This window comes from Alligator mississippiensis, chromosome 8 (genome assembly GCF_030867095.1).
Source record: "Alligator mississippiensis isolate rAllMis1 chromosome 8, rAllMis1, whole genome shotgun sequence".
Lineage (NCBI taxonomy): Eukaryota > Metazoa > Chordata > Crocodylia > Alligatoridae > Alligator > Alligator mississippiensis.
The window spans coordinates 13,512,634-13,536,392 of NC_081831.1; the positions used below are offsets into that span (position 1 = coordinate 13,512,634).

Genomic DNA, 23,759 nt, shown 5'->3' on the forward strand with positions numbered 1-23,759 from the left:
CTCTTTGGTCAATGAAAGAGTTAACTCTGCAGATACTCTAACCAGACATACAGTTTAGCAGGGGAGAAGGGGGACCGTTAGAGGAGGATGATGGGAGGCAGCGGAAGTAGACAAAGAAATGGAGCAGACTCCAGTGTGGGTGTTTTCACTGCTGTTAATGAAAGGAGACTGGGTGAAAGGTACACAAGACAAGTCAAATGCAATTCATTGTGATCAAACCTCTTTACCCAATAACTCCACGGGACTGACTTGTATTCATTTGAGAGATCAGACAGCAGGAGACAGCAGGTGCCTAGTTTATTTATAGGATCTCTGCCTGGTTTATTTATAGGACTTGTCAGCTGCATCTCCCTACCTCATTGCAGAGGCCGACAACTAAAATGTGTGCCAGCTGGCAGCACATCTGGAAGGCCAGGCAGAAGCCAACTCTTCAGCCCTTTGAGACCTCCAGGTGATCATCATCATTGTCATGGAAGATAAGGCAGATCATGGGGTGGGGGCCTATGCAGAGTACTTGTTAAGGAGGTTTAACCTTGTTAAGGGGAATGGCTCAAGCAGTATGGGGAAGACACTGCAGCAACCAGGGAGTCCTGTGTATGTACCTTGAGATGCTAGCATGGCACCTGCGGTCTCTTGGAAATCCAGTAGTTGTTGCAGGAAAAGAATGGCCTGCAAGAGAAGGGATGAGTAAATCAAAAGCAATTCAGCTGGGTTTCTCTTTAATTACTAGAAACATTAGAAGATGCCCCAACAACAAGTCAGTCAAAAAAATCCACTGGAAATACCACTTCAGTTGTATTGGAGCTTCTTCATGGTCTTGAACCTTCTCGGATTTTAAAGCACTTTATGAACCGACAGACAGGTACCAATTATACAAAAGTAACCTGCGAAGCCGCCACCTCCATTACCCAGACTAGGACAGCAAACCAAGAGGAACAACGCACCCACTGGAATGGTTTATCTACACTGGGAAGTTTATTTGGAGGAAGGAAGTGGGTACAAACAAATTAGCTGTTCCTGATTAACTCCCTTGTGTAGACACTTTTATTTTCAGAATAGCAGTACATTAGACCACGTGTCCATACAGGGAGTAGTTAATGAGGAAGAGCTATTTCAACACAATTCTGAAGGTAGGCAAGCTCTTAACTACATCCTGCAACCAAGCTTTAATATTATACCTGGAAATTTAGTTGAGATGCTGGGTTAACCCTTTCCCTTACAGGAGCAGCCACTGAACACACAATGTAAGAGCGAGTAGGAGTTGGGTTTCAGTCCTTATGAAAGGAAACAAGGCATCTCCCTCAGTAGTGTAAAACCCTTAGCAGCACGCTAAGGCACTGACTCCATAAAAATTCCCATCCAAGTTTTGATCAGGCCCACACACTGCTTAAGAGAATTATTTTAGCCCTGCTAACTGCTGGCTAAACGTATGTCACATCTCCGCAGTCTCTCAAGTATTTGAAGTTCAGGTGTCCAAGTTCTGGTCTGGTATTGGCAGACCCTCAAACAGCTCTCACATGCCACAACACTGTCTTACGACCCTGGGAAAGAAGCCAAGGCAGGAATCTAGAAGCTAGGGAATCTCACCTTTTAATAGAATCCAGTCAATCCTTGTACCAATATCAAAGACAGCCTCATTTAAACGCATACATTTCTCTTGAAACAGAGATTTGCTCTCTGTAGGGCTAGTGCCAACAGTGAAAAAAAGAGACGTGAATTTTACCCAGGGATGTTTCAAATCACTCACGTACATTGCTAGTGAGTTCATGAACTGTCCCATCTTTTGGCATGTTATACTCCTTGTCTGGATCGTTCTAAGAAGGGAAGAAAGTGAGAAATGCAGAGAGATTGTTTAGTGGAGATAAAAGGCAAATGCATATACAATGTAACTCTTCTTCAGGCAAGTTTATTACAGGGCTGTGTTTCCAACATTTCTCAATCATGTCCTTAGCTTTAAGGTTCACAACCCCATCTACTGGTTATCACAGGCTACAGCTGGTATCACAGTAGCAACAGCAGGAAAACGCCAGCTAAAAAGGTAGTTAAAGGTACAACTTGCCTGCATATAACCTGGCAGATTTAAGATTGTTACCTGATTCAAGGCTTAATTAAATTTGTGGATTAAACATTCATTTAGCCATAACTTTCCCTTTAACTAGAGACTGTTTAAGAATTTTGATGCAAAGAAAGTGTCGCCTTGGCAATTTTGCGTTAAAAAGAGAATCTCAGATGGCATCTTGAACATGCATTCAGACACAGCTGCCTCTGTAAAAGGACTTGCAGACTGTACTGGATATTTTGTGGAGAACTGCATTATGTGCAGGCTTGGTTATAATATTTGAGAAGTAAGGAATGAAAGAGCTACCAAGTGAGCACTCGGGAATCTGCATTTCTCTTGTAGCTGAGGTGACAAAGCGCCTGCTCCACTTTGAAGGCCATCAAGGGAGCCATCTTAAATACCAGAAACAAAACTTGGGTCTTTGCCTGCTAATGCAATAGCTACATGGCTTAGTTTAGAGCTTGTTTTAGGTTACTGACAGGGAATCTTACCTTAATGTTGTCCGCAAAGTCTTCCAGTGCCTTAGCCCCTGTGGTCTCCATGGAGGTGATCAGTCCTGGAAGTTTGTTCTTTGTGCTGGCTGCAGTGCCCTGGAAGAGCCCAGTACATAAATGTGACAATGGATGCTGCTACCTGCCCTTTTGCCTACTAGTCAATAGGCCTGTGCGAAGTGGCTAGTATTCGCTTTGGATTCGGTGGACAGCGATTCGAATCACTGTCCTGATTTGATTTGGCTGAATCTCCGAATCAGCCAGGCTAGACCCATCTCTTGCTCCTCTCCCAGCCCAGCAATGGCTGCCCTGCCCGCCCCAGCTCTCGACACTTGGGGAAAAAGAGCCCCGGCTCAGCAGGGGCTTTTTTTTTTTTTAAAAAGTACCAAGCTGGGGCAGGCGGGGGCAGGCTGGTGTCCCCCCATGGTCCCCTCCCTTAGTACTTACCAGCTCAGAGTGGCTGCAGCTCCCTGCTGCAGTCACCAGGAACTGCCCAAATCGTCAAAGATTCGGAGAGCTTTGAATCGATTCGGACCTTTAAACTGGTCCCCTGATTCGATTCGGAGATTCAGCCACCGAATCTAGCTGAATCAAAATCAACACCCAAAGCTTTGACAGCCCTACTAGTTGACTGCTTTCATTGTACCTCATTCTCAATTCCTTCAGTGCTGGGACTTTGCTGGAAGACTATTTACAGTATGAAGAGTGGGCGAGACCTTTGGTTTTCATCAGATCAACCAAGTGCACTGTTTAGTGGGGGAAAAAGGGTCTCAAGTCCTGGATAAAAGTAGAGAACTGGATCCATACCGTATCATTTCCCCTATTGCACTTCCTATCTATGAAGCTGCACAGTGTGGCCACCAAGTGCTGGAGTAACTCTGCTCAAACTGGATAGTGGGGAGTGGCCCCTTAACACTGCTGCTGAACCCAATGCAATATGGCACCTACAGAGCCTCTTAAAGACCAGCTGCACACTGGATGATTTTAAACCCATCCACAGCCACTGTAAACAAACTTAATCCACTAACCTCCTACTTAAACACCTTAATCTACCAGGCCAGTCATTGGTACAGCTATCCTTTTGATGACACAGGAAGAATCTCTTTGAGAAGCGGTCCTAAATTAGATTAACAGTATTGGAGTTCCATTATTTCAGATCCCATGGTGATGGGCACAGCAGAACAATTTAGCAGGCTTGACGAGCTATCTGTCTATTTAAGCACCACAGTATCACTCTAGCTGGAGAGAGCTAGTACTGAGAGATGAAGGATGTTTCCACCTCCAAGGATGGGCATTCTGGCTCTTCATCCTTCCTAGCTAGTTCAGCCAGGGGGAGAATGGATTGCATTCTGGGTCAACTGCACACAACACAAGCATGAGGCCAGCCGGCTTTTGTCTGAAGGCTTTAATATTCTTTGCTCTTGTAGGGATCATGCTTAAGAACTGCCCCACATGAAAACTGTGAAAGCTACTCCAGTTGTTTCTCACCTACCTGCAAGACCTGATCAAATTCTGGCTTCATCTGCTTCAGGTGCCTCAGGATGGGGAAGATGGTGAGCACAGCTGAGTAGTCATGCCGTATAATGGCTTTCCGGGCTGCTGAGACAATGTTGTCTCCCTCGATCATCAGGTTATCTAGCGACTCCTGCAACATACCAACAGCCAGAATGAAGGGGTAAGACTTTCACTGTTGAAGCACCAGGGAAATGGGCAGTGGTGGAGAGGCAGGGGAGACGGAAGGGAAGCAGGCATAGAAAGGGATTACACGAAACATGCAGTGCAAATTAAACCAAGAAGAGAGGCTTTAGGGACCTGAATGAGGGAGTCAAAAGTCTTCTTCTGGTGGTGCTCTGGGATGATCTCTGTCAGGATCTGGTACTCGCTCTGGGCCAGTTTGACAAAGGCGCTAATACAGTGAATGTAGGCATCAATCTCAATGTCCAGCACGTCGTCCCTCCCTGCGGGAACAGCACAAGCTTATGAACATCTGGGACGTGCTGACCCTTCCAGTGACATTTTGCGCTCTATGACCTCAGTTTATACAATGATTGTTTGGTTTCTTCTGGAGTGGACAGTTCTGGTTTTGTAGGCAATTTTAAAGTGAAGAGGTGACCCATTTGCATCCTGCACCATAGGATCAGCTCCAGAAAGCTGCACACACCCGTGGTAAGTTTCAGTGCATGCATTACTCTCAAGCTCTGGAAATGGGCACATAAGGTTACCTCGTGTTCTTTACCAGTATCACAGCAAAGCAAGCGTTGGAGAAGTTTGCTATCAGGACTTCAGACTTGTGACAACATTTAGCCAGGGGTTTGAACAAGCTGTTCTAAACTCAGTGAGAGATGAGAGCTGCACTGAATTATTCAACACCCCCCTCCCTCCATTTTATTTTTAACTTAATGGTCTCCATCTAGCACACAGATGAACTACTGCCATTCTGAAAGAGTATTTCCATATACATAGGCCTGTACTAGACTAGGTTTACTGCTCAAAAGACAGTAACTCAGTATTAGAAAGCAGAAGTATATTCAACTCCCATGATCCTGGGTCTTGTGATTTTCTGTAGAGGGCTGGATGGCCAGGAACACTCTTAAATGCTCCACAATTTTGAAAAACAGGAGTTGCATTTTATCATATGCTATATACTACTTCATTTCCCCAAGTGTCTGCAGTCTGCAATGCATCGCTTCTTTGGCATAAGATAGAAGTCTCTCAAGTCAACCTTTACCCGAGCTCTTCAAAGTTGGGCCCAAACGTGATAACATGGCTCATAGACCAAAGCACGGTACTGCACACTGTGACCCGCAGCATCGCTCACTCCATTTTACTGAAAGAGCCAGTGGTTGCAATCTACTGCACGTTCTACAAATCTGACAGAACCCATCAGGATAGACCTTTCCTATTTTCCATTTGGCAAAGCTTAGGTGCCCCCGCTTTGGAGAGCAGGATGTATGCGATTGAATTTGTTTTAACTAATCGTTCGGGCAAGAGCTTTAAAACTGAATATGGCCCACGTTCCAGGACTATCCACCTAGAAGGAAGGTCACTGGCTAAGAGACAACTGTGAAACACACTGAAGAGACAGCACGTTAGCCAGCGTGTTATGAAGAGACAACGCGGTACTTACCAGCAGCTGGCCCATGCTTGTCGCTCAGGGCATCGGAAAGGTGTTTAAGTCGTAAATCATGCTCATGACCTAGTGAGATGTCAGCCGGCACAAACAGAAGGCGCAATTTATCCAGGGCGGTTACAGCAGGGAGGGTCACGCAGGCCAGAAGCCACTTCAAGCTTAGGTTATTTACACTCTATCAAAAATGTCTGTATGCATACTGTCCTGGGAATGCTGCCCTACCCACATCCCCTCTCTGGATGCTGCTGTGGTAAGTAGCCCTTTGAAGCCTGATGGGAAGTGTGAACCATAAGCATCACTTGCCAAGCCCAAAAGGTCCTTCAAACCTCTTGGCAGAAGCTCTAGGTGGGTCAGTTGGACAAGGGAAAGCCAAAGTGAACATGGGCTGTTAAATGCCAGAATTCAGCCCTTCATACACTACAGATGTTTTTCATGTAGCCATAGAGGTAAATCTCCATAGCTATGCTGACTAAAAATGTCAGTACAGAAGTAGGAATTGCAATGCTTTTCTTTATGCTGTTGGAACTGAAAGATCCCTCAAGAGGCTTTAAAGCCAGCCATCTCTCCACTTACCCTTTGGGCGCAAACCCCACAAGCACCAGGGCTGGTATGATATAAAGGGAAAAAAAATGTGCATGTGGCTGCCCCCAGGATGAAGGGGGCAGTAAAATAGGTCATGGGCCAGCTCTGATGTGACACTTCCTCATCAGGTTTGGAAAAGCCACTACAAGCGTGAAGCTACCATCAGGCAAAGTGAAGCAAGGACAGAAACACCAAAGGGTTGTCACCATGAGCAGAGCACAGCTTCCATTAGCCAGCTGACTGTATGGCAGATTGACTTGCCCAAGATGGGTTGGCCCAGAGCCAGCTGCAGAATGATTTGCTCCCCTGGTTTTAAAGCTCTATTCCTTTCCCTTCACCATATTTTGAGTCTTAGCATCATAAAGCCTCAAGACAGAGGCTGACAAAAATCCACTGAGAGCGTTTGCAGGCTAATGGAAGCCCTGCCTGGAGGAGTAAATCACAAAGGCGGCCAAGGCGCAAGGGTGAAGGAATGGGAGATGTGGTTACCTTCCATAGGAATGAGGTTAGAGGCCCCCTTTTTCCCATCTAGACCATGCTGAGAATATTGTTTCAGAAGATTCTGAGCCTTACGGATCGTGCCTGTCACCAGAGCCACACAGAGAAGAGACAAGAGACCTAGGAAATGAGTGAGAGAGAAAAAAAAAAAACAAAAAACCAAACCACCAGCAGCCCTCCACCAGCACCAGTAACCCCAACCCAGTGAGATGAGGTCTAGCAACAGTGAGTATGCTCAGTACACACCCCAGAACCGCAAGTTGGGTTCCAGTGGCACCTTGGCAAAAATCTATCCAGCCAAAGATTTTCTTCCTGTGTGAAAAACAGGAACTCAAATCACAGTATCTATGGGGAGGTCAAGTCTCAGCCTGCCGCTGAGGTCCTGCGGATGGAGGAACAGGTGAACTTTACAGAGCAGAGATGCAATACAGCACCCCGCCAATAACAGGAGTATTCCAGAGGAACAAGGGCACGTGGTGCTTGAGATGTCATGGACCTTTCATGCGATGTGCAAGCTGCATTTACAGTCAGCTTATGCTTTTACATTATCCAGTGCTGACCGATGGTCCCCCAGCCATCCAGAAGTATGAAGTGACCTTTGCTACACATCAAAAAGCCCAGTCAAGCAATTAAAACCACAAAGCCGTGTGCCCTCTCTGGGAAGTATTTTTGAGCATGCTCAGTGTCAGTCAATTTAAAACAGCCGAGGTGAAGAAGAAACTCTGGTCTTGCAGCGCAGCCTCAGGCAGCAGCAGCCAGTCAGTGATTATTACAGCACAGACTCTTCTACCACAGAAGGACAAGTTTTGCTTCTCCCTGTAGCCTAGCTCCGGTGTTATAAGGGGCAAAGGGTCAGTCTGAATCCCCAGGACATTGTTTTTCTGAAGAACCGACAAGTCAATCACAGAAAATAATCATATGAGGCTTAAAATAAAAACATGGACAATGTTAAACAAAAAGCTGATGAAGGACACAGCAACTAGGAAGCACTGCAAACACAAAACAGAGAGGGTTAAACCGAAAGCCAAGCACAGCTGACATGTTAGAACGGTAGCATTCAGCCCATTAGCTCAAATAAAACTGCCTGAGCCCACCAGGCCAAGCTTGCTTTGCTGCTGCGAGATGTCAGTGCAAAATGAGGAATGGAAAACTATGGAAAGGCACGAGCAGCTATGCGGGGAGTGGTCCTAGGAAACGCAAATGGATCAACTTAAAAGAAATATAAACCTGGCCAAAACGTAAAAGAAATGTTGCACTTGCGCTTAAAAAAAAAAGGCAGAAAGTGAGTCAACCCCAACTTCTTACCAGCAACTCTGGCTGTCACATCACAGGTGCTGCTAGCAGCCCTGGAGAGCATGAGGAGGACTAGCTGTAACACTACATGAACAGTGAAAGTTTTAGTCTAACAGTGTGCCAAAATTTCACTCTAGAAGAGCATAAGGGGGTGTATGGGTGTTACCTCTCTTTCAGCAGGTAGAAGTGGGAATGAAACCTGAAGGTGCTGAAAGAAAGGGCTGTATAGTAGAAGAGGTAGGAGAGAGAGAAGGGCAAGCTCCAAACCTGGTTGTGACAGAGGTGGGTGGAGTCCCCAGACTGTTAATTAACTGCAGTCTCTCATTAGAAGCACCAACCCACAGGAAAAATGCTTCTTCTTCCAACATTTCCTTTTTCAGGTTCATTCCACCAGTTTACAAAAGAAGTCCACTTCTTAAAGACAATACCCACATTTGATTCTGTTGTTTTATCACTTCCTTTTTTAACACATTCTTCCATGGGCTTGGAATGATCCTATCCACCTTGACATTTACACTTCTCCTTCTGGCACATTCCCTCTTCTTCCCCCTCCACTACCCCCCTTCTCCTGGAGCAATGCTAAAGCTTACTGGCTCTTTTCATCCCAGCCCTTCCACACACTTTCAGAATTCGTACACCCTATACAGTTTACTGTTATTGTTTCCATTAGCACTTATAACAACTCATGTAGCACAGAATTTTTTTTTTTTTTTTTTTACTGGTCTCTGGCTTTGTAAGCATTTTGGCATAAAAACTTGAGTGGCTCTCTAGCTCCCGCCAGTCTAGCTGTTGGTGGAACCCAGGTAAGGCAGCACACCTTAGGAATCCCTCTTCCTATGGCCCTAAAACCTCCAATTTGCTCTTCCCAGATAAGAGTTGCACCATCTGGGATGCTTTTTTTTTTGTATTTGCATTAGAACAATTAGTTGCATTTACATTCAGACACAACAAGCGTTTACCGTTATTATTTCAATGCTGTTGCTGGTACTTAGGATCATAATTGGGCCTTAACAGATTATTTTGGAAGCCAAATGCCTTCGTTCCATGAGTATTTTCCTCCGTTAGGCAGCTTGCAAACCAAGTGGGACCCCACGGCAGCTACTAACGAAGGCATCCAATTCAAGGGCTGTTCAGAGATCAAATAGGGGAAAGCAGAAACAGGTACTTCATCCAGCTGCTCAAGGCTGATACAGTCTTCCTTGCTGGATCACCTCACCGCGAGGTGAACTGGAACAGGACCAAAATAACAAACAGCAGCATGTGCTGAGGCTAATGGAAGATGGCCAGTACGTTCCTAAAGGACTATCAAGGTGACATCAGGAAACTAAAAGCCTCTTCCCTCCTGCTTCTTTCCTACCTGCTGTAGCCTTCCTATACATCCGTATAACAGACTGTTCTGTCATCTTTTCCCACTTGGTCCATGTCTAGAGGGCCTCTGGAGCAAGGCTGAGAGATAATCCTCACCAACTCATGATTGAGCCCTTAACTGCACAGTGTAGACCACACACCAACAATGCACTCAAGTTCTCCATATATCAAGTACACTCAAACCTATTTCTGAGCCATTGGCACTACTTAATTAGCAGACCTGGGCACGTACAAGCGTACAGGAGGTTTTTTGGTGGTGCTCTCAGCCTTATTCCAGAAGTTGGGTGAACATACCTTTAGTTCCCCTTCCTCACAGAAGTTGTGGAATGCAACCACAGGTAGGTAGGCCTGCTCCCTAGTTTCTTTGGCAGGGGCAGCAGGCATCTAAGAAACTGGATGAAATGTTATGCCCTCTGTAGAGGAGAAATCACATCAGCGTGATCTTAATGGCCTCTTAATGGGAGGACTTAACCCATATGCCTGACTTGCTAGACCTTCTCCTCTTAATTATTTCAAGTTTTGGAGGGAGATTGCTTTGCTTATGAAATCTATGAATTTTCAGCACTTCTTGGAAGAGATCTTCTTAGTTAGCTGCTTCTACTGCCACCAAAGCACTAATCAACCTGCCAGGTGTTGGTGTAGCACACAGAATCAGTAGCTTTTTAAACACTCGTTGGCAATAGAGTGTTTCTAATTTTAAGGCTGCTACTTAGAACAGGAGGATCTCTCTCATCGTTCTGTAGCAATCACTGGTTTGGACAAAACCATTTCAGAGCCTCAGCTATGCTTATCTCCTTAGAGGTATTGCTCAAATTTAGAAGCAGAAAGCAGCCCATATTTTGAAGATGCTGTAAAGCCTGACACCAATGCCAAAACATGCCACAATGCATTTTACTCATTTGGCAGGAGACGGTTTCATCTGAGGCCTGTTTTATGAGCATCTCCCTCTCATTGGGGATAGGGAAGTATCACTCCCCAGTTTTGGGAACCTTGCTCATTCTAACCATGCCACAACAGGCCAGTCGTGAAAGAGATCTGACTGGGGGGCTGCACAGGCCTTGGGTGTGATGTTAACTCAAGAGTGCTGAAGAAGTGTGGGGCACAGCTGCAAAAGAAATGAGGGTGGTAATACACAAATGCTTTGAAATAACAAACAGTTACTGAGAAGTGAAAGCTCCCCAGAATCCAGCTGAGTCCTGCTGGGGTCTCTGGCTTATATCCCCATCTCTAATACCTTGCCATCGTTTTCAGACTAACAAGCTCCTTTGGACTGTGCTGTGCAGATGAAAGGGCAATAGCACATCAGAGATTTTTAGCCATTATTTATTCTTGCAACAGGTTAAAGAATTGAGGGTCTGCGCTGGGATATTCTTTCATAATAGGGCTGGGGAGGACTTAACCCACATGTCTGACCTGCTAGATCTTTTCCTCTTAATTATTTCAAGATCTGGAAGGAGTTTGCTTTACTTATGGAAACAATGGCACCGAATACAGTGATCACAGTTGAAAAGACAAAGACTGAAACAGGGGACAATTAAAGTCCAAGACAGTCGTCATTATGGAGACAGTACTGGCTGAGATCTCCTACAACTTCACCTCCAGAACTGTCCCTGAAAGCTGATAGGCCTATGGAAAAACAATCCCAGGAGAGGATATAGGAAAGGCCATGAGAAGATCTTGTTTCTGTGTCGCTGTAACAGGGGCAATAAATAGACAAGCCATTAAGAGTTTGAGCTGGGGTCAAAGACAGTTTCTCCAGCTGAAGATAATAAAGATGCAGTGGCTACTATTACTTTTTGCATTTGGCAATACTCTAGTATACGAGTTGGGAGCCTCCTAGAAGTCGGCTGAAGCAATGCAGCTCAGTCTGAGCTGTCCGGCACTTCCAACCAGCCAATGCCATTACGAGCACTGCCACTTCTCCCCACTGCTACCATGTGTGTAATTCAGCAAACCCTCCATGAAGCCCCCTACTGCCAAACTGCTGCCAATACCTGGGCTGGATGAAATTTCTCAGCAGGCCTGTGGGGCCACAGATCCCTGCTCTAGCTGCCTCTTTGCTGGTCCATGTTTCATACTTGTAGCACCATCTCTACATGCTCAAAGTCTGTATCTTGGCTAGAAGCAAGACCCCCTCTGCCTGACATCACACAAATGTTCAGGCTAAGTATAGATTGAAGCCAATTTTTTCAAAACGTGATTTGGAGTACCCAAACTGCTGTGCATTTAAGGAGCCTGATTTGGAGAGGATGAGTATTCACTGCTGTATGAAAAACCATGTTCTTTCCAGGTATCTGAAATTATGCATCTTAAGTCAGAACCACATACAAATCACTAATCTTTTTTTTTTTTAAATGTTGGCTCTAATCTTTATGGTGGGAGAATGACCAAATATTCAGTGGTGGGAAGACAGAGCTTGTTTGAGGCACTGGGAACACACCTCTACTTAAGTTCATTACACTACTTGCTGAGTCTCTTGGGTTAGCAACAGACTAAAACGAAATGCCACATCTCAAGCCGAGATGATAACTGAAAACTGGTGGCAGATCCTCAGCTGGGGGAAAATTAGCTTGGCTCTATTAAATCCAAGTCAGCACAACTTCAATGCAACCACACCAATTTACAGTAGCTAAAGATCTATACCTGGCTCTCTGTCACGGGGCATAGGAGGTATCTAGCACAGAAGAGCAATTTTACCAGATACTACACTAAGGCAAAGAGAATTGTTTTAAGTTTGATACAGAATAGGCTCCCACCAGGAATACAGAATGGACTATAACATTTAGGAGTTGAATGACTGGCTGTATGAAACATGGGAAAACCCCAGTCCCCTTAGCAAAAGACACCTCCAGTTATACCCATCCTTATTTCTGGATGGAGTTTTACCCAATCAAATCCAACCTACAAAATTTGGCAGCAATGTCAAGGGACAAAGTGGACCTGGCAACAGATGAAGGGTTAAGTGCCATACTCCATTGAATTTAAGGCGCACCCAGATTTTCCCTGACATGTTAAGGGGAAAAATCATCAAATAAAGATGCATTTGCAAGAACACCACCTCAACAGTGGAGATGGAGTATAACAGTCCACTTTTTTTAAAACCTGAATTTAAATAGTATGGTATTTCCTCACATATAAACAAACCCTGGGATAAAATGCACATCTTGGTTTTGGGAAAGAAGAAGGAAGAAAATTCCCCCCCCCCCCCCCCCCCAATTATGGCTGCATAAAGCAAAGAGCTAAAAAGTCTGCAGGCCTGTGAGGACAGAGACCAGCATTAACAAGGAGACAGCAAAACTGCTAGAAGAGTAAGCCTGATTATTAGAACATCAAGATTAGAGAGATGCAATTGTTAACAACTATGGAGTGAAGGACAATGAGCCATTAATCATCTGACTCCCTCAGCTGCCTGAAAAGAAATACCACTGGTTTTGGAGCAGGAATCAAAAGTGGGGAGCCTCTCTTCCAGGCAGAAAAATCAGCTTCCCCACTTAAGACATGCACCCCAATTTTGGAAAGGGGAGGAGGGTCTGATTTTTTTTGTGGGAAAGGTGCATAATATATGCGAAAAAATGCGGCGTTTCGTTTTAAGAAGTGTCTTATATTCAAAGGAATATGGTATGACTCACAAGGTGATTGTAGCTAATTATCAGAGTCTTGCTAAGTTCCTTGGCATCACAGCACTCATAACCTTCAGCTTTCAGGAACAGCTCCAGAGCATGGGTACAAGTTTAAAATTACCTAACTGGGGAGGTGGGAGTCAGTTGTTTTAAAGATCTCCACTAAAAGATTTTCCCTTAAAAATATCCCAGCTGCAGCCTTTTTGCTCAGAAAGTGGGTTATTAGACTTCTCTGCACATTAAAAGTGAAGAGGACCTGAAAAGCCTGAAGGCACACACAGACACACAAAGACTCTTTACCTGGAATAAGGACTGCCATTCACAGGGATTATGAAAATAAACACAGCACAGTTAAAATGGATAAAAATTCCTTTTTCTGCTCCAACCTTTCCACCAATTCCCATGCCCAACCCACTTCCTGCATTTTTTCCCCACCCAGAAGAAAAGCATTTGGATGATCTCAGAAACACCCAGGAAAGCCTTTGTTTGAAATTATTTCTTTTTCAGACAAGTGAGAGAACAGAAGTCTCCCACCTGCCTTATCTCACTTATTATTTTGTGTGTCAGGGGTGTACTTAGTAACCATGTTGGTCTGAGACATGAAGACATACAAAAAACTAGAACTCTTGGTTCCAAAACGATACCTTTTATTAGACCAACTGGGAAATTAGACCCAGTTGGTCTAATAAAAGGTATCATTTTGGAACCAAGAGTTCTAGTTTTTTGTATGTCTTATTATTTTATAATATTTTTGATGTCCTCTACTATGTATCTCTTTATAAAGTAAAGTAATCAACCCCAATCTTGTCCATCTTTCTTCATGAATCTTTGAAATCACCCTGGGAGGCAGACTGGGTGAGCTAACACACTGAGAAATGGAGGAAGGCCTATGATCTAGGAGCTAAACTCCATGAAATTCCTAATTAAGTGGAAAAGTGTTTGTTCTTCAAATCTATTCTGCTGCCTTCATAAAGACTTAGGACCCTGAGGAAATGGCTAGCCCTGAGGAAAGTTCTGGTCAGAGGAATAAACCCATTATGAACTAACAAAACAATATGCTGGGGAAGGGGGATGTATTTTAGCATGAGAGGTTGACCCTTGGCATAGGACTCACCTGGTCTCTTGATGGGCTTTTTGGTGGGAGTATCCTTCCTCTTGTTCTGGATGGCAGGGGAGTAGGGGACCCCTGAGGAGGAGCTGTTCTTCCGGAAATGTTCTTTCAGCCCTTTGATGGATCGGTCAAGCTGGCTAGAGCGGATTTGGTAGTAAACGTTCATGAAGTCTAAGGAGACAAGACGGAAGTTAGATTGGGACCAGAAATCAAAGTGTTTCCTACACTGCGAGGATGTTATTGCTGGATCTTTTTCCAAACTGTGGTCCATCCATGAGGGACCCCAATCAAGAAGTCAGTTCCCTTCTGAAAGCCCCTGTTTACAGATCTGCTAGGTGAGACTTGACACTGGAGAAAATGAAGATAGTTGATGGGAAAAATACACTATTACCATACCCCTTTGGCTCACATCAGGATGGACAATGTGACAGTTTAACCCTCTGAATTATTTGTCTCACACAGCCTGTGAACACGCTTAATGCACTGCATGGTTGCAGGTTTGCAACCAATTACCAAGTTAATAAGGAGGCAGTTAGCTGTATTAGTCTTTACATTGACACCGTGCCCTACCTTCTGCTTGACTTCAGATTACATGGTTCAGAGAGGCATAACCTTTTTACAGGTAACAACCTATTTGGTCAGATCAGACAAAGTAGGTCATTGCCTATGAAAGCTCAAGTTCATAGGGTAGCCAACAGGGGTGTGTGAAGTGGGCCCTAATCGATTCGGATTTGGCCCGAATCAGGGACAGTGATTCAATTAGTTGATTCAGATCACTGTCCTCAATTCGATTCGGGCAAATCCGAATCTGATGATTTGATGCCGATTTGGACCTAGACACAGCTTTAAAAGCTTTTTCTACATACCTCGAGGTACCAGCAATGCTCATGAACGCTGCTATGCTGGGGCATGGAATGTCCCACAGGAGCGTGGGGGGGCCCTCCACGTGCTTGGCGGCAAATCTGGAAGTGGACCAGAATTACTTTGGTCCCCTTCCAGGTCTGTCAGGGAGTGTGCTGGTGGGGGGGTCCCCTGCACCCTCCCGACTCAACAATCAGCTGCAGGGGGACCCCAGGTGCCCCCCCTGACCCAGGAGGCACCAGTCGCCAAGCCAGGTGGGTGTGGGGGGCCCCCTGTGTGCTCCCTGGAGGACCCAGAAGCGGACCAGGAGTGCTCCATGTGCCCCAGCATCGCAGCGTTCATGAGTCGCCTGCTACCTTGAGATATGTAGAAAAAGCATTCTCTATGTCCGAATCTTTGAGACTTTCCGAATCTCTCTGAATCAATTTGGAGGGTTCCAATCTGATTCAGAGAGATTAAAGGGTCCTCTGATTCAATACAGATTTGGATATTCAGCCGCCAAATTGAATCAGGGACTGAAGCTTCACACAGCCCTAGTAGCCAAGCCCTGTTATTATGTTGGCTTGGAAAATCCTGGCTTAGAAAAAAAAGGTGGCGGGAAATAGAGATGTTTAAAGGTGGCAGAGATGTTTAGAAAAATCTTAAAATTAGCAACATTGAAGGGGCCACTTCTTCAGTTCACCAACTTCTGCAATGGCACATATGCACACTGCCAGTGTGAAGAATGGGGAATGGAGTCCAGCAGAAGAGACTTTGTCAGCTACCAATGGCAGCTACCAATGGGGCATTAAGTACCTGAGCTGCTGCAAAGTGGCTTTGTGCGCTATCCTCCAACCCACTGTTTAGCTGCACCCTTGTCTCCAGACCCCAGAGATCTTTTCCCCATCCCTACCAGAGTTCTCTTTTACAACACCCTGCTGGACCTGGCTGGGAATTGCTCCTCTCCAAACAAACTCACCTCTACTCCAAGTACTGGATGTGCCTTGTTCTCTCTTCCCTGAAAACTCCTATTCAAGTAAGTGATTTTACATATGTGAATGATTTGATACCAGAAAAAGATAAAAACAAAAACCCCAACTATGTACATGTAACTAAGCAGATGCATGCATCCTTGCAGAATTGAGGCCTAAGCTTCCAATTTCTCTTAAAAGAAAAAAGACACCAGGGCACTGAGGAAGGCACCAGGACTGATCAACTGCATAAAAAAAGTCTAAGAATATATTTAAAGGGCTGGATTCTGAGTGGAGGGAACGATCAACTGTAAGCTTCCCAAGGGTTACTATAAATAATATACAAACACAGAGCTAAATGAAGAAAAAGAGGAGGGAGGAGGGTTTATAAAGAATTGGATCTAAACTGTTCCCTAAACATGCCTCCAAAAGACTAATCCCAAACTTTGTTTTGCTGCCTGCAGTTCTTTGTCAGCTACCAACGGCAGCAAGATCTCTTGGCTCTTTAGCTGAATTACCATGAAATACAGACTTGCCTACTGAGATGTGACTAGGGAGACCATACATCCCAGGCAAACCAGGATAGTGCAGGCTTCTGTACTCCAATCCCAGTCAATTGGTCAAAAGTCCCGGAGCAGAGTCCAGCGGGCACACGGAGTGGCATGCCACACCAGGCAGGCAGGCAGGCGGGCAGACAGACACCACTGCTGCTGGGTGGGAGCAAGACGGGCGGACTGGAGTGCGATGGCCTACTAGCTGGCTTTAGGAGAGACATGGATTACCCTCCACTGGGCAGGCTCCAGGACCATAGCAGACATCGGTGAAGGAGACCATTGGAATGATCAAGAATGACATGCAACTGGTTCACTCCATGGTTAGCTTTAAAATTTACCTTGGTTTCTTCCAAACTCCACCAGCCAGCGAGAGATGCTGATGACGTCTTTCAGGGTGTTCTCAGGGAGCTGATTCAACGGCATCTCTTCCTGCGTTTCAATCTCATCATCCCCACCGAGGTGGTCCAGGATGAGGATGGGCGGAACTGGCTTGGTGCATCGCGTCAACTGATTGCGGAATTCCGATTCCAGGGATTCCTTCCCCCTCTCAAACAGGGATTTCTAAAGGAACAAGCAGTGAGGGAGAAAACAAACATGATGCTTCTACAACCGCCTGTAGACATTGGAAAGATCTCACAACTCAGAGAAACTCCAACACCCACCTCAAAAACCTAACGGGGCCTGCTGTGATGAGAGTTGCAAAGGAAAGGCACCGAATAAAACATCCAAATGTCACACGGCATTCCTTTAGCTGCTAGAGCTGAAAAACTGAACAGAAGCTGAAAGGCAGCACCTCTTCCATGGGAATGATCAAGGCTTTGACTTGGAGAGGGCACTCTGCTCTCTCACTGCTACAAATCCACTGAGTTGAGTGTGATTACATGGTTGTAACAGCAGAACCTGACCCCTGAATAAAGAAGTCATGACATAGAGAAGAAAAGGCAGTGGCTGCGGCTGGTACAATTTTCCATCCTTTTCTTCACATCCCATTTCTTTCTGATCATTGTAACACTGGGATAAACTGGTTCTGAAAGTGTCCCACAGCCCAGGCAGTTTAAGAGACCAGTCTGCCACTGGGGAAGGGAGAATCCAAAATATCAGATTTAAAAAAAAAAAAAAAAAAGTTTAGTTCCTTCCTTGGTTCCCAGCAGTTCTTCTGCTATGTCAATTTTAGCAGCTGTGGTCTCAAAATACTTGAGTTAGAGATTAATGCTTCACACCAATAAAAGCCTGGATTGGAAGCTGCTTTCAAATTTAACTGTTCTTGAAACAGCAGCTGTTTAAACAATGCCAGGGGCCAGAGCAGGAGAATTGGGGCTAGCAGGACACCGCATTTGGGATTAATTTAAAGTTTGATGGATACTACAAGCTGACAGGTTGAATGCCACCTGCTGTACTAACTGAGAGGAAGGCAAATACTGATGTTCCCATTTGCAGATGGGGATGTGAGGCCCAGACTTCATGATTCATCCAAAGTCACTTGTGGTAAATGGAGTCTGGGGGTACCCAACCCAGGTCCTGTTAGACCATCCTTCACATGCATATTAAATGGACCACTAGAACTACGGGCTAAGCCAGTGGTGCTCAAACTTCTGGTCTCATGGGGTTGGTTTGTGGGTCAGAGTCTGCAGGCCAGACCCAGCATGAGGTTGGCACATGGGTCAATCAGCAGGTGTGACTAAGTAAACCAACCTGGCCCTGCATCCTGGATCAATCCTCAGAGTGACCCTATGCCCCAGCATGAGGGGCTGCATCGCTCCACAGGGCTCCCTCCAAGAGTCTGGAAATTTGGTGGCGGAAGTTTCCTGAACGCTCCACTGCTGCCAACATTTCTGAACCCAGGGGGAGCCCATGGGCTGGATGGTATTGCCCTGTGGGCTGGATTTGGCTCACGAGCCTTAGGTTGAACATCACTGAGCTAATTCATTAGGACTCAAAAGGCACCTGGAGGATTTAAGCCCTCCATTTACATCCTGTGCAAACTCAAAGCACGCCACTGCTTGGACACCTTGGCAAACTTCCTGTGCTTTCTGAAAGATTGCAAGTCTTGGATTCTGTATTAAGGAAAATGTTCTGTCCTTGACAGGAATAAATACACAAGTTAGCTGAAGACAAGATACAGGATTTCAGCTACCACAGGTCTTCCCAATACAGGATGCAAGAGCAAACCAATACGGTGCTTCAAATTTGGGCTAAGCAACTGAGGAGGAATCTGAAACACTGCTCCTACAAGCAGGCAGCCAATGTATCTCCCTTTGCCAGCAACTGGCAGGTGGGCAACTGGCAGCCAAGTATGTATCCATATAACCTGCCAGGATCTGCCAGTGTGCTACGTACCACTCGGTTCAGTTCCGGGCTGTCAGGATTGTTGTCTTGGAAATACTCCACCGCCTTCTGGATTTTGTCCAAACAGGCCAAATACTCCACCAGTCTCCCTGCAGGGCTGCAGTGGAAATTGGGCATGGATGAGAGGAGGAAGCAAGTGCAGACACTAATGAAGAACTGGACAATGTTTGGAACAAAAGCTTCCCACTGAGATGAAAGGGGATTTTGCTGTTACTGAGTGTTCCCTTTAAATGCACAACTGGCATGCAGCAGGGCACTTACCCCAACTCAGTGTAACCAATGCTCAGTAATTACAGCGCACCCTGCCCTAAGCTTTGTGTGTTCATTAAAGGTCCTGCCCTTGTCCCTTAGAAAACATTACACCTCTAACAGCAACCTTGGAATTGGCAGGACTTAGTCAACCAGCTGCTTTAGAAGCCTTTAAATTGCTGGCTCCTAGTTGGTTTCTTAAATTCTGCAGTTAAACAGGATACAAGCAGTGGGGGTACCACTGAGTTTTTACAAGATTAAGCTGTTTTGGCCTTTATCTGGGGCCCCTGACACATAGTAACACTGAAGATGTTAAACTTGTTAATGTGTCTTAAGTAGCGACATGGGTGCATGTTCATTCCATTGACGGTGTTATAAAACCCAGAACAAGCAAAGTTATTACACATATTTTATGTAATAACTTTGTTGCTAGTTCCTATCATGTCTTTAATTGAACAGGTGGCCAGTGCTTCCAGTCTCTGGAGTGTAGCTGGGAGTACTGGTCCACTGACCGAGCGTTCCAGCTGGGGAAGCCTTGAACTGCTGACAGAGCTGCCAGTTGTGGGAGCTCAGGGTGCTCCTCACCATGGCTGGGAGTCCTGTCAGTGTTGGGAGCTCCCATCCATAGGGTGCACCATGAGCTCCCATGGCTGGCTGTGCCATTACCTGATGGAGCTCCCACATACAGGAGCAATGATTGCTAGGGCAAGACAAACCCAAGATCATGATCCTGGGTTCCCCCTACCCTGAAATATGGTGTGATGGGATCTGATGCCTGATCCCACAATCACCTCCTGCTTTGCATGGGATCGTGCATGAGATTCTATCACACCTTATTTTTACTGTCTGTCAGTGGCCCAAGATGCATAAAACTGAAGTTTGCTACAGCAAAAGCAACAGGTAATAAATCGGGATTGGCACTGTCATGCCATGAAGCAAAACAGTGCATTTATCTGAGACATGCAAGTGCAGTACACTATTCCTCTACTGTGTCCTGATACCTATGCAGCTCTCTCAATAGGCATTTTGGAACAGCTGGCTTTAAAAGATCCAGTTCACATATAAAATAGTGGGTAGCCTAACACTGCTGTAAGTTTTACTCTGCAATGCTACAGGAGATTGGAGCCATCAGTCTCTCCCCAAACCAGCAAATGATGAGAATGCTGAGTAAGCAGAACACACAGCTTCTAGCAAAGAGGAAGCCGCGCATATCACACAGCTGCATTGGAACAATAACATCTAAAAGAGGAAGCAGAGTCCCCAGTCCAACCTGCCTAAAAAGGCAGTGGAGTCTCCAAGGAAGCTAGAGGTTTTGTAGGAAATGTGAGGAATGGAACCCACAGTCTGGCTTCGAACTTGGCCTGGGGACCAAGTGCAGAATCTGTATGAACAGCATGGAGAGAAGAGCAAGCTCTTTCCCTCAGGGGGCACTGTTGATAGGTCTGGCTGACATGTCTGCAGCATGCAGTGGGAAGAAGGTCTTGGAAATGTGTAAAAGAGTACTGAGATCACCAAGATCCTTGTGGGATCCAACAACTCCTACTCTTCTAAACAGCAATGAGATCCAGCAACATAGCTGAGGACAGCAGTGTACTGCAGCTGTACTCACCCTTCCTTTATGATCTTCTCAGTGTCCTTTGCCACATGGTAGTAGCTAATGACGTGATCCAAGCAGGACAGGGTCTTCTCAACATTCTCCTGCAGGCGCTGCAGATTCTCGGTCTGCTTATGCACAGGGATGATTGAGTTCTCCAGTCTCATCAAGCGACTCTCAAAGGAGGAAAGGATGGAAACCTACAAGCCAAAGGAAAAAGGGGAACAGACAGCAGCACTATGTTTTGGCTTAGCAATTAGAGAAGGGAGCAGGGAATCCTGAACTCCCAGCCTCTATTCCCACTCTACTATGGATTTACTACAGCTCCCTAGGCAAGTCACTTAACCTGTCTATCCTGATCCAATTCATCTCCTCTTCTCTACACGTAGGTTTCATAACATCAGCTGCATCGCACTGGAACCATGAGACTGGCAACCAGTCATGGAAAGGCTCACAAGCATAGGAAGACAGATCTTTAAGGAGACAGACCTCAGCTACAGAACTCTTGAACAAATGAGTTAATAAAAAGCCACAAAAATCACTGTATTCAGGACTAAGTGCAAGACTCAACTCTTCAACCCAGCTTGCTAATAAATTCCTCTTTAACAGTTAAAAAAATAGAAACAGAAAAACTCAACAACATAAGCTTGTTGCTGACTAGAGAAAGTTACTTATATTTCCACATACATGGGAGACACTCAGATGAGGGGAGATATACAGGAACCTAGAGAGACTACAGCTTCACAAACAACAGGCTTCTAACCAACTACCTTTATCACCTTTCCTCTTTCACCAAGAGGTCTAATACATCACATATCTTATAACTCTTATATCAGGTACCAAAAACTGCATCAGTTTCCCCAAAAAATCCTATCAAGGTATGGTCAGACAAACAAATTACTACCCAGTAAGATAGCGTACAGGTTGACAGATCAGCTACTGCATGATAACTGCTTATATGCATGCTACAACCCTGCAGCAAATAGGACATGACCCTCCACGGAAGCAGGGAATGCTTCTCACATACTGCAAGACAACAGCACACACATGGGCAATTACCACAGAGCACCTGAAACATTATAAATTCACACCCCAATTTATCTCTAGGTAATTTGTTCATTGGACCATTGTTTTAACAATATAAACAAGATACTAAGCAAACTATACCCTTCCTTTTTTCACTGAATTCAAGGGATTTGACTTACCATGTTTTTTGTGAGCTGATCACTTTTTTCCAGGCTCTCCTTTATAAAAGACAGTGTTTCTTCTTCCTGGTATTGGTATAGAAAGAAAGAAAAAAAAAATCAATTCTGCAGCACAGGTGAACTTCCAAAGCTCAGAGGCAAAACATTTCCCAGCATTTCTAACTCCTCCTAGAAGGAACATCCTGGCAAATCATTCTAGACCTAGTATTTAGGTTCTACTTAAATGTATTTACCCCAAAGAAAGCAACATAATCAGTGTGACCTAAACACACAATTTAAATAAGGGAAGGTTTTCTCCTTGGGCATGATGAGCCTCAATGCAACAACGTACAGCTTGCAGTCCGGAAGCCAGAAGCAAAATCTATGGTGCAGGTACAGAGCGCAGACACAACTTTGGTCCTAGTGTCTGCTTCCTACCTATGTTGCTCACTCCGTGTCTGACATGCTCCAAGTTCAATTTAAACATGGCTCAGCAGTTTGCCTTGTGCCCACCAATGGACGCAGCAGGTACAAACCGAATGGTAGGATAGGTTTGTGCCAGTCTGGCAGGGCACCGCATACAGTGCATACCCTGAACTAACCTGTCTGCTGCGTGCAGTGGGAGGAGCTGGATTCAGACCATGCACCGCGTGCAGCACACACAGCCAGGGCCAGGGCCAAGGCCCAGACCCAGACCTGCCCTATGCAGTGTGTGCAGTCAGTCCAGGGATCCATGGGCTGCATCATAGGGCTCTGTGGGCCGGATCCAGCCTGTGGGCCATGCTTGACAAGCCTACGCTCTCCCTCTCTCTCTCTATATATATACATTCACACACACACATCTACATATATGCTGACATGTGTGTGTGTGTGTGTGTGTGTGTGTATCTACATATATAGATAGATCTATAGTTAGACATCCATAGATAAGATATATATCTATATCTAGATAGAGATCTCTATATCTATAAAGAGCTAGATACGGATATAAACCTACATGGAGAGATCTCTATATCTATCTACACATACAGGTATGTTTTTGTGCACTCTCGCTCTTCTCCATTGACCATAGGCTTTCTTTAGGACACACAAATATACACACGTGTGTGCACACTCGCTCTCTCTCTCAATATATAGATAAGAGCGAGTGAGTTCCTTTCTATACCTAGAGAGCGAGCGAGCGCATGCATGTACATGTGTATATCTACTCGTGTCATATAACACACAGAGACAGATACATGTACAGCGCACGAATACGCAGACATGGCACATATGTGTACAGACATGTAGGGAGGGTGGGCGCACCACAGCTGTGCAGCTCCCCAAAGCTGGGGCTGCAGTGACTGCATTTGGTGCTCCTCAGGCTGCAGCTTAATCCGGATCAGGGTGCGGGCCCCGGGGCAGGACGGGGGTGCAGCGTGGGGTGTGCCAGGCCTGCAGCCGGGAGGGTGTGCTTTGGGGTGGGTGTGTGCGCCCAGGCCCGGGGCGGGGAAATTCCCCCCCCCCCCCACGGCAGCCCGCCCCGCCCCCCTACCTGCTTGAGCTTGCCCTCGATCTCCCTGCGCCGCGCGGACGCCTCCTCCGTGGGGACCATCCCGCATTACAGCCCGGGCCGCAACAGCCTCCACCGCCCACTTCCGCCCGACCCGGCCGCGGCCCCGTCACCGCCGTGCCGCCATCTTGAGAGTGGCAACCTCCCGCCCCTTACGGCATTGGCAGCCATCTTGGGAGTGGCGGGAACCGGCGCACAGGTGCGCTGCATAGGGACACAAGGCGCATGCGCGCCTCCAGGGAGCGGCCATATTGGGAGTGGCAGTGGCCCGGGGAAGGCCACGTTGGGAGTGTCGTTGCTTTCCAGGAGTGTTGACT

General features: G+C 45.9%; 1 protein-coding gene across 7 annotated transcripts in view; it reads right to left on the reverse strand.

Moving 5' to 3' along the window:
• EXOC7 (exocyst complex component 7) overlaps nt 1-23,532 on the reverse strand; it is a 30,161-nt gene extending 6,629 nt beyond the window's left edge. The window contains exons 1-14 of one of the 7 annotated variants that reach the window (XM_059732145.1): nt 23,425-23,532; nt 21,912-21,977; nt 20,722-20,906; nt 18,855-18,960; nt 16,856-17,078; nt 14,156-14,323; nt 13,342-13,353; nt 6,752-6,844; nt 5,678-5,746; nt 4,363-4,508; nt 4,043-4,195; nt 2,551-2,649; nt 1,752-1,814; nt 603-669 (exon numbers count right to left, since the gene is read on the reverse strand). In XM_059732145.1, the coding sequence (XP_059588128.1) occupies nt 603-669; nt 1,752-1,814; nt 2,551-2,649; nt 4,043-4,195; nt 4,363-4,508; nt 5,678-5,746; nt 6,752-6,844; nt 13,342-13,353; nt 14,156-14,323; nt 16,856-17,078; nt 18,855-18,960; nt 20,722-20,906; nt 21,912-21,977; nt 23,425-23,484 (1,510 nt within the window). In that variant the 5' untranslated portion in view covers nt 23,485-23,532. The remainder of the gene's footprint in view (nt 1-602; nt 670-1,751; nt 1,815-2,550; nt 2,650-4,042; nt 4,196-4,362; nt 4,509-5,677; nt 5,747-6,751; nt 6,845-13,341; nt 13,354-14,155; nt 14,324-16,855; nt 17,079-18,854; nt 18,961-20,721; nt 20,907-21,911; nt 21,978-23,424) is intronic. The other 6 variants (XM_019494281.2, XM_059732147.1, XM_059732146.1 and 3 more) reach the window with 6 other exon arrangements.
• Between the last annotated feature and the right edge of the window lie 227 nt (nt 23,533-23,759).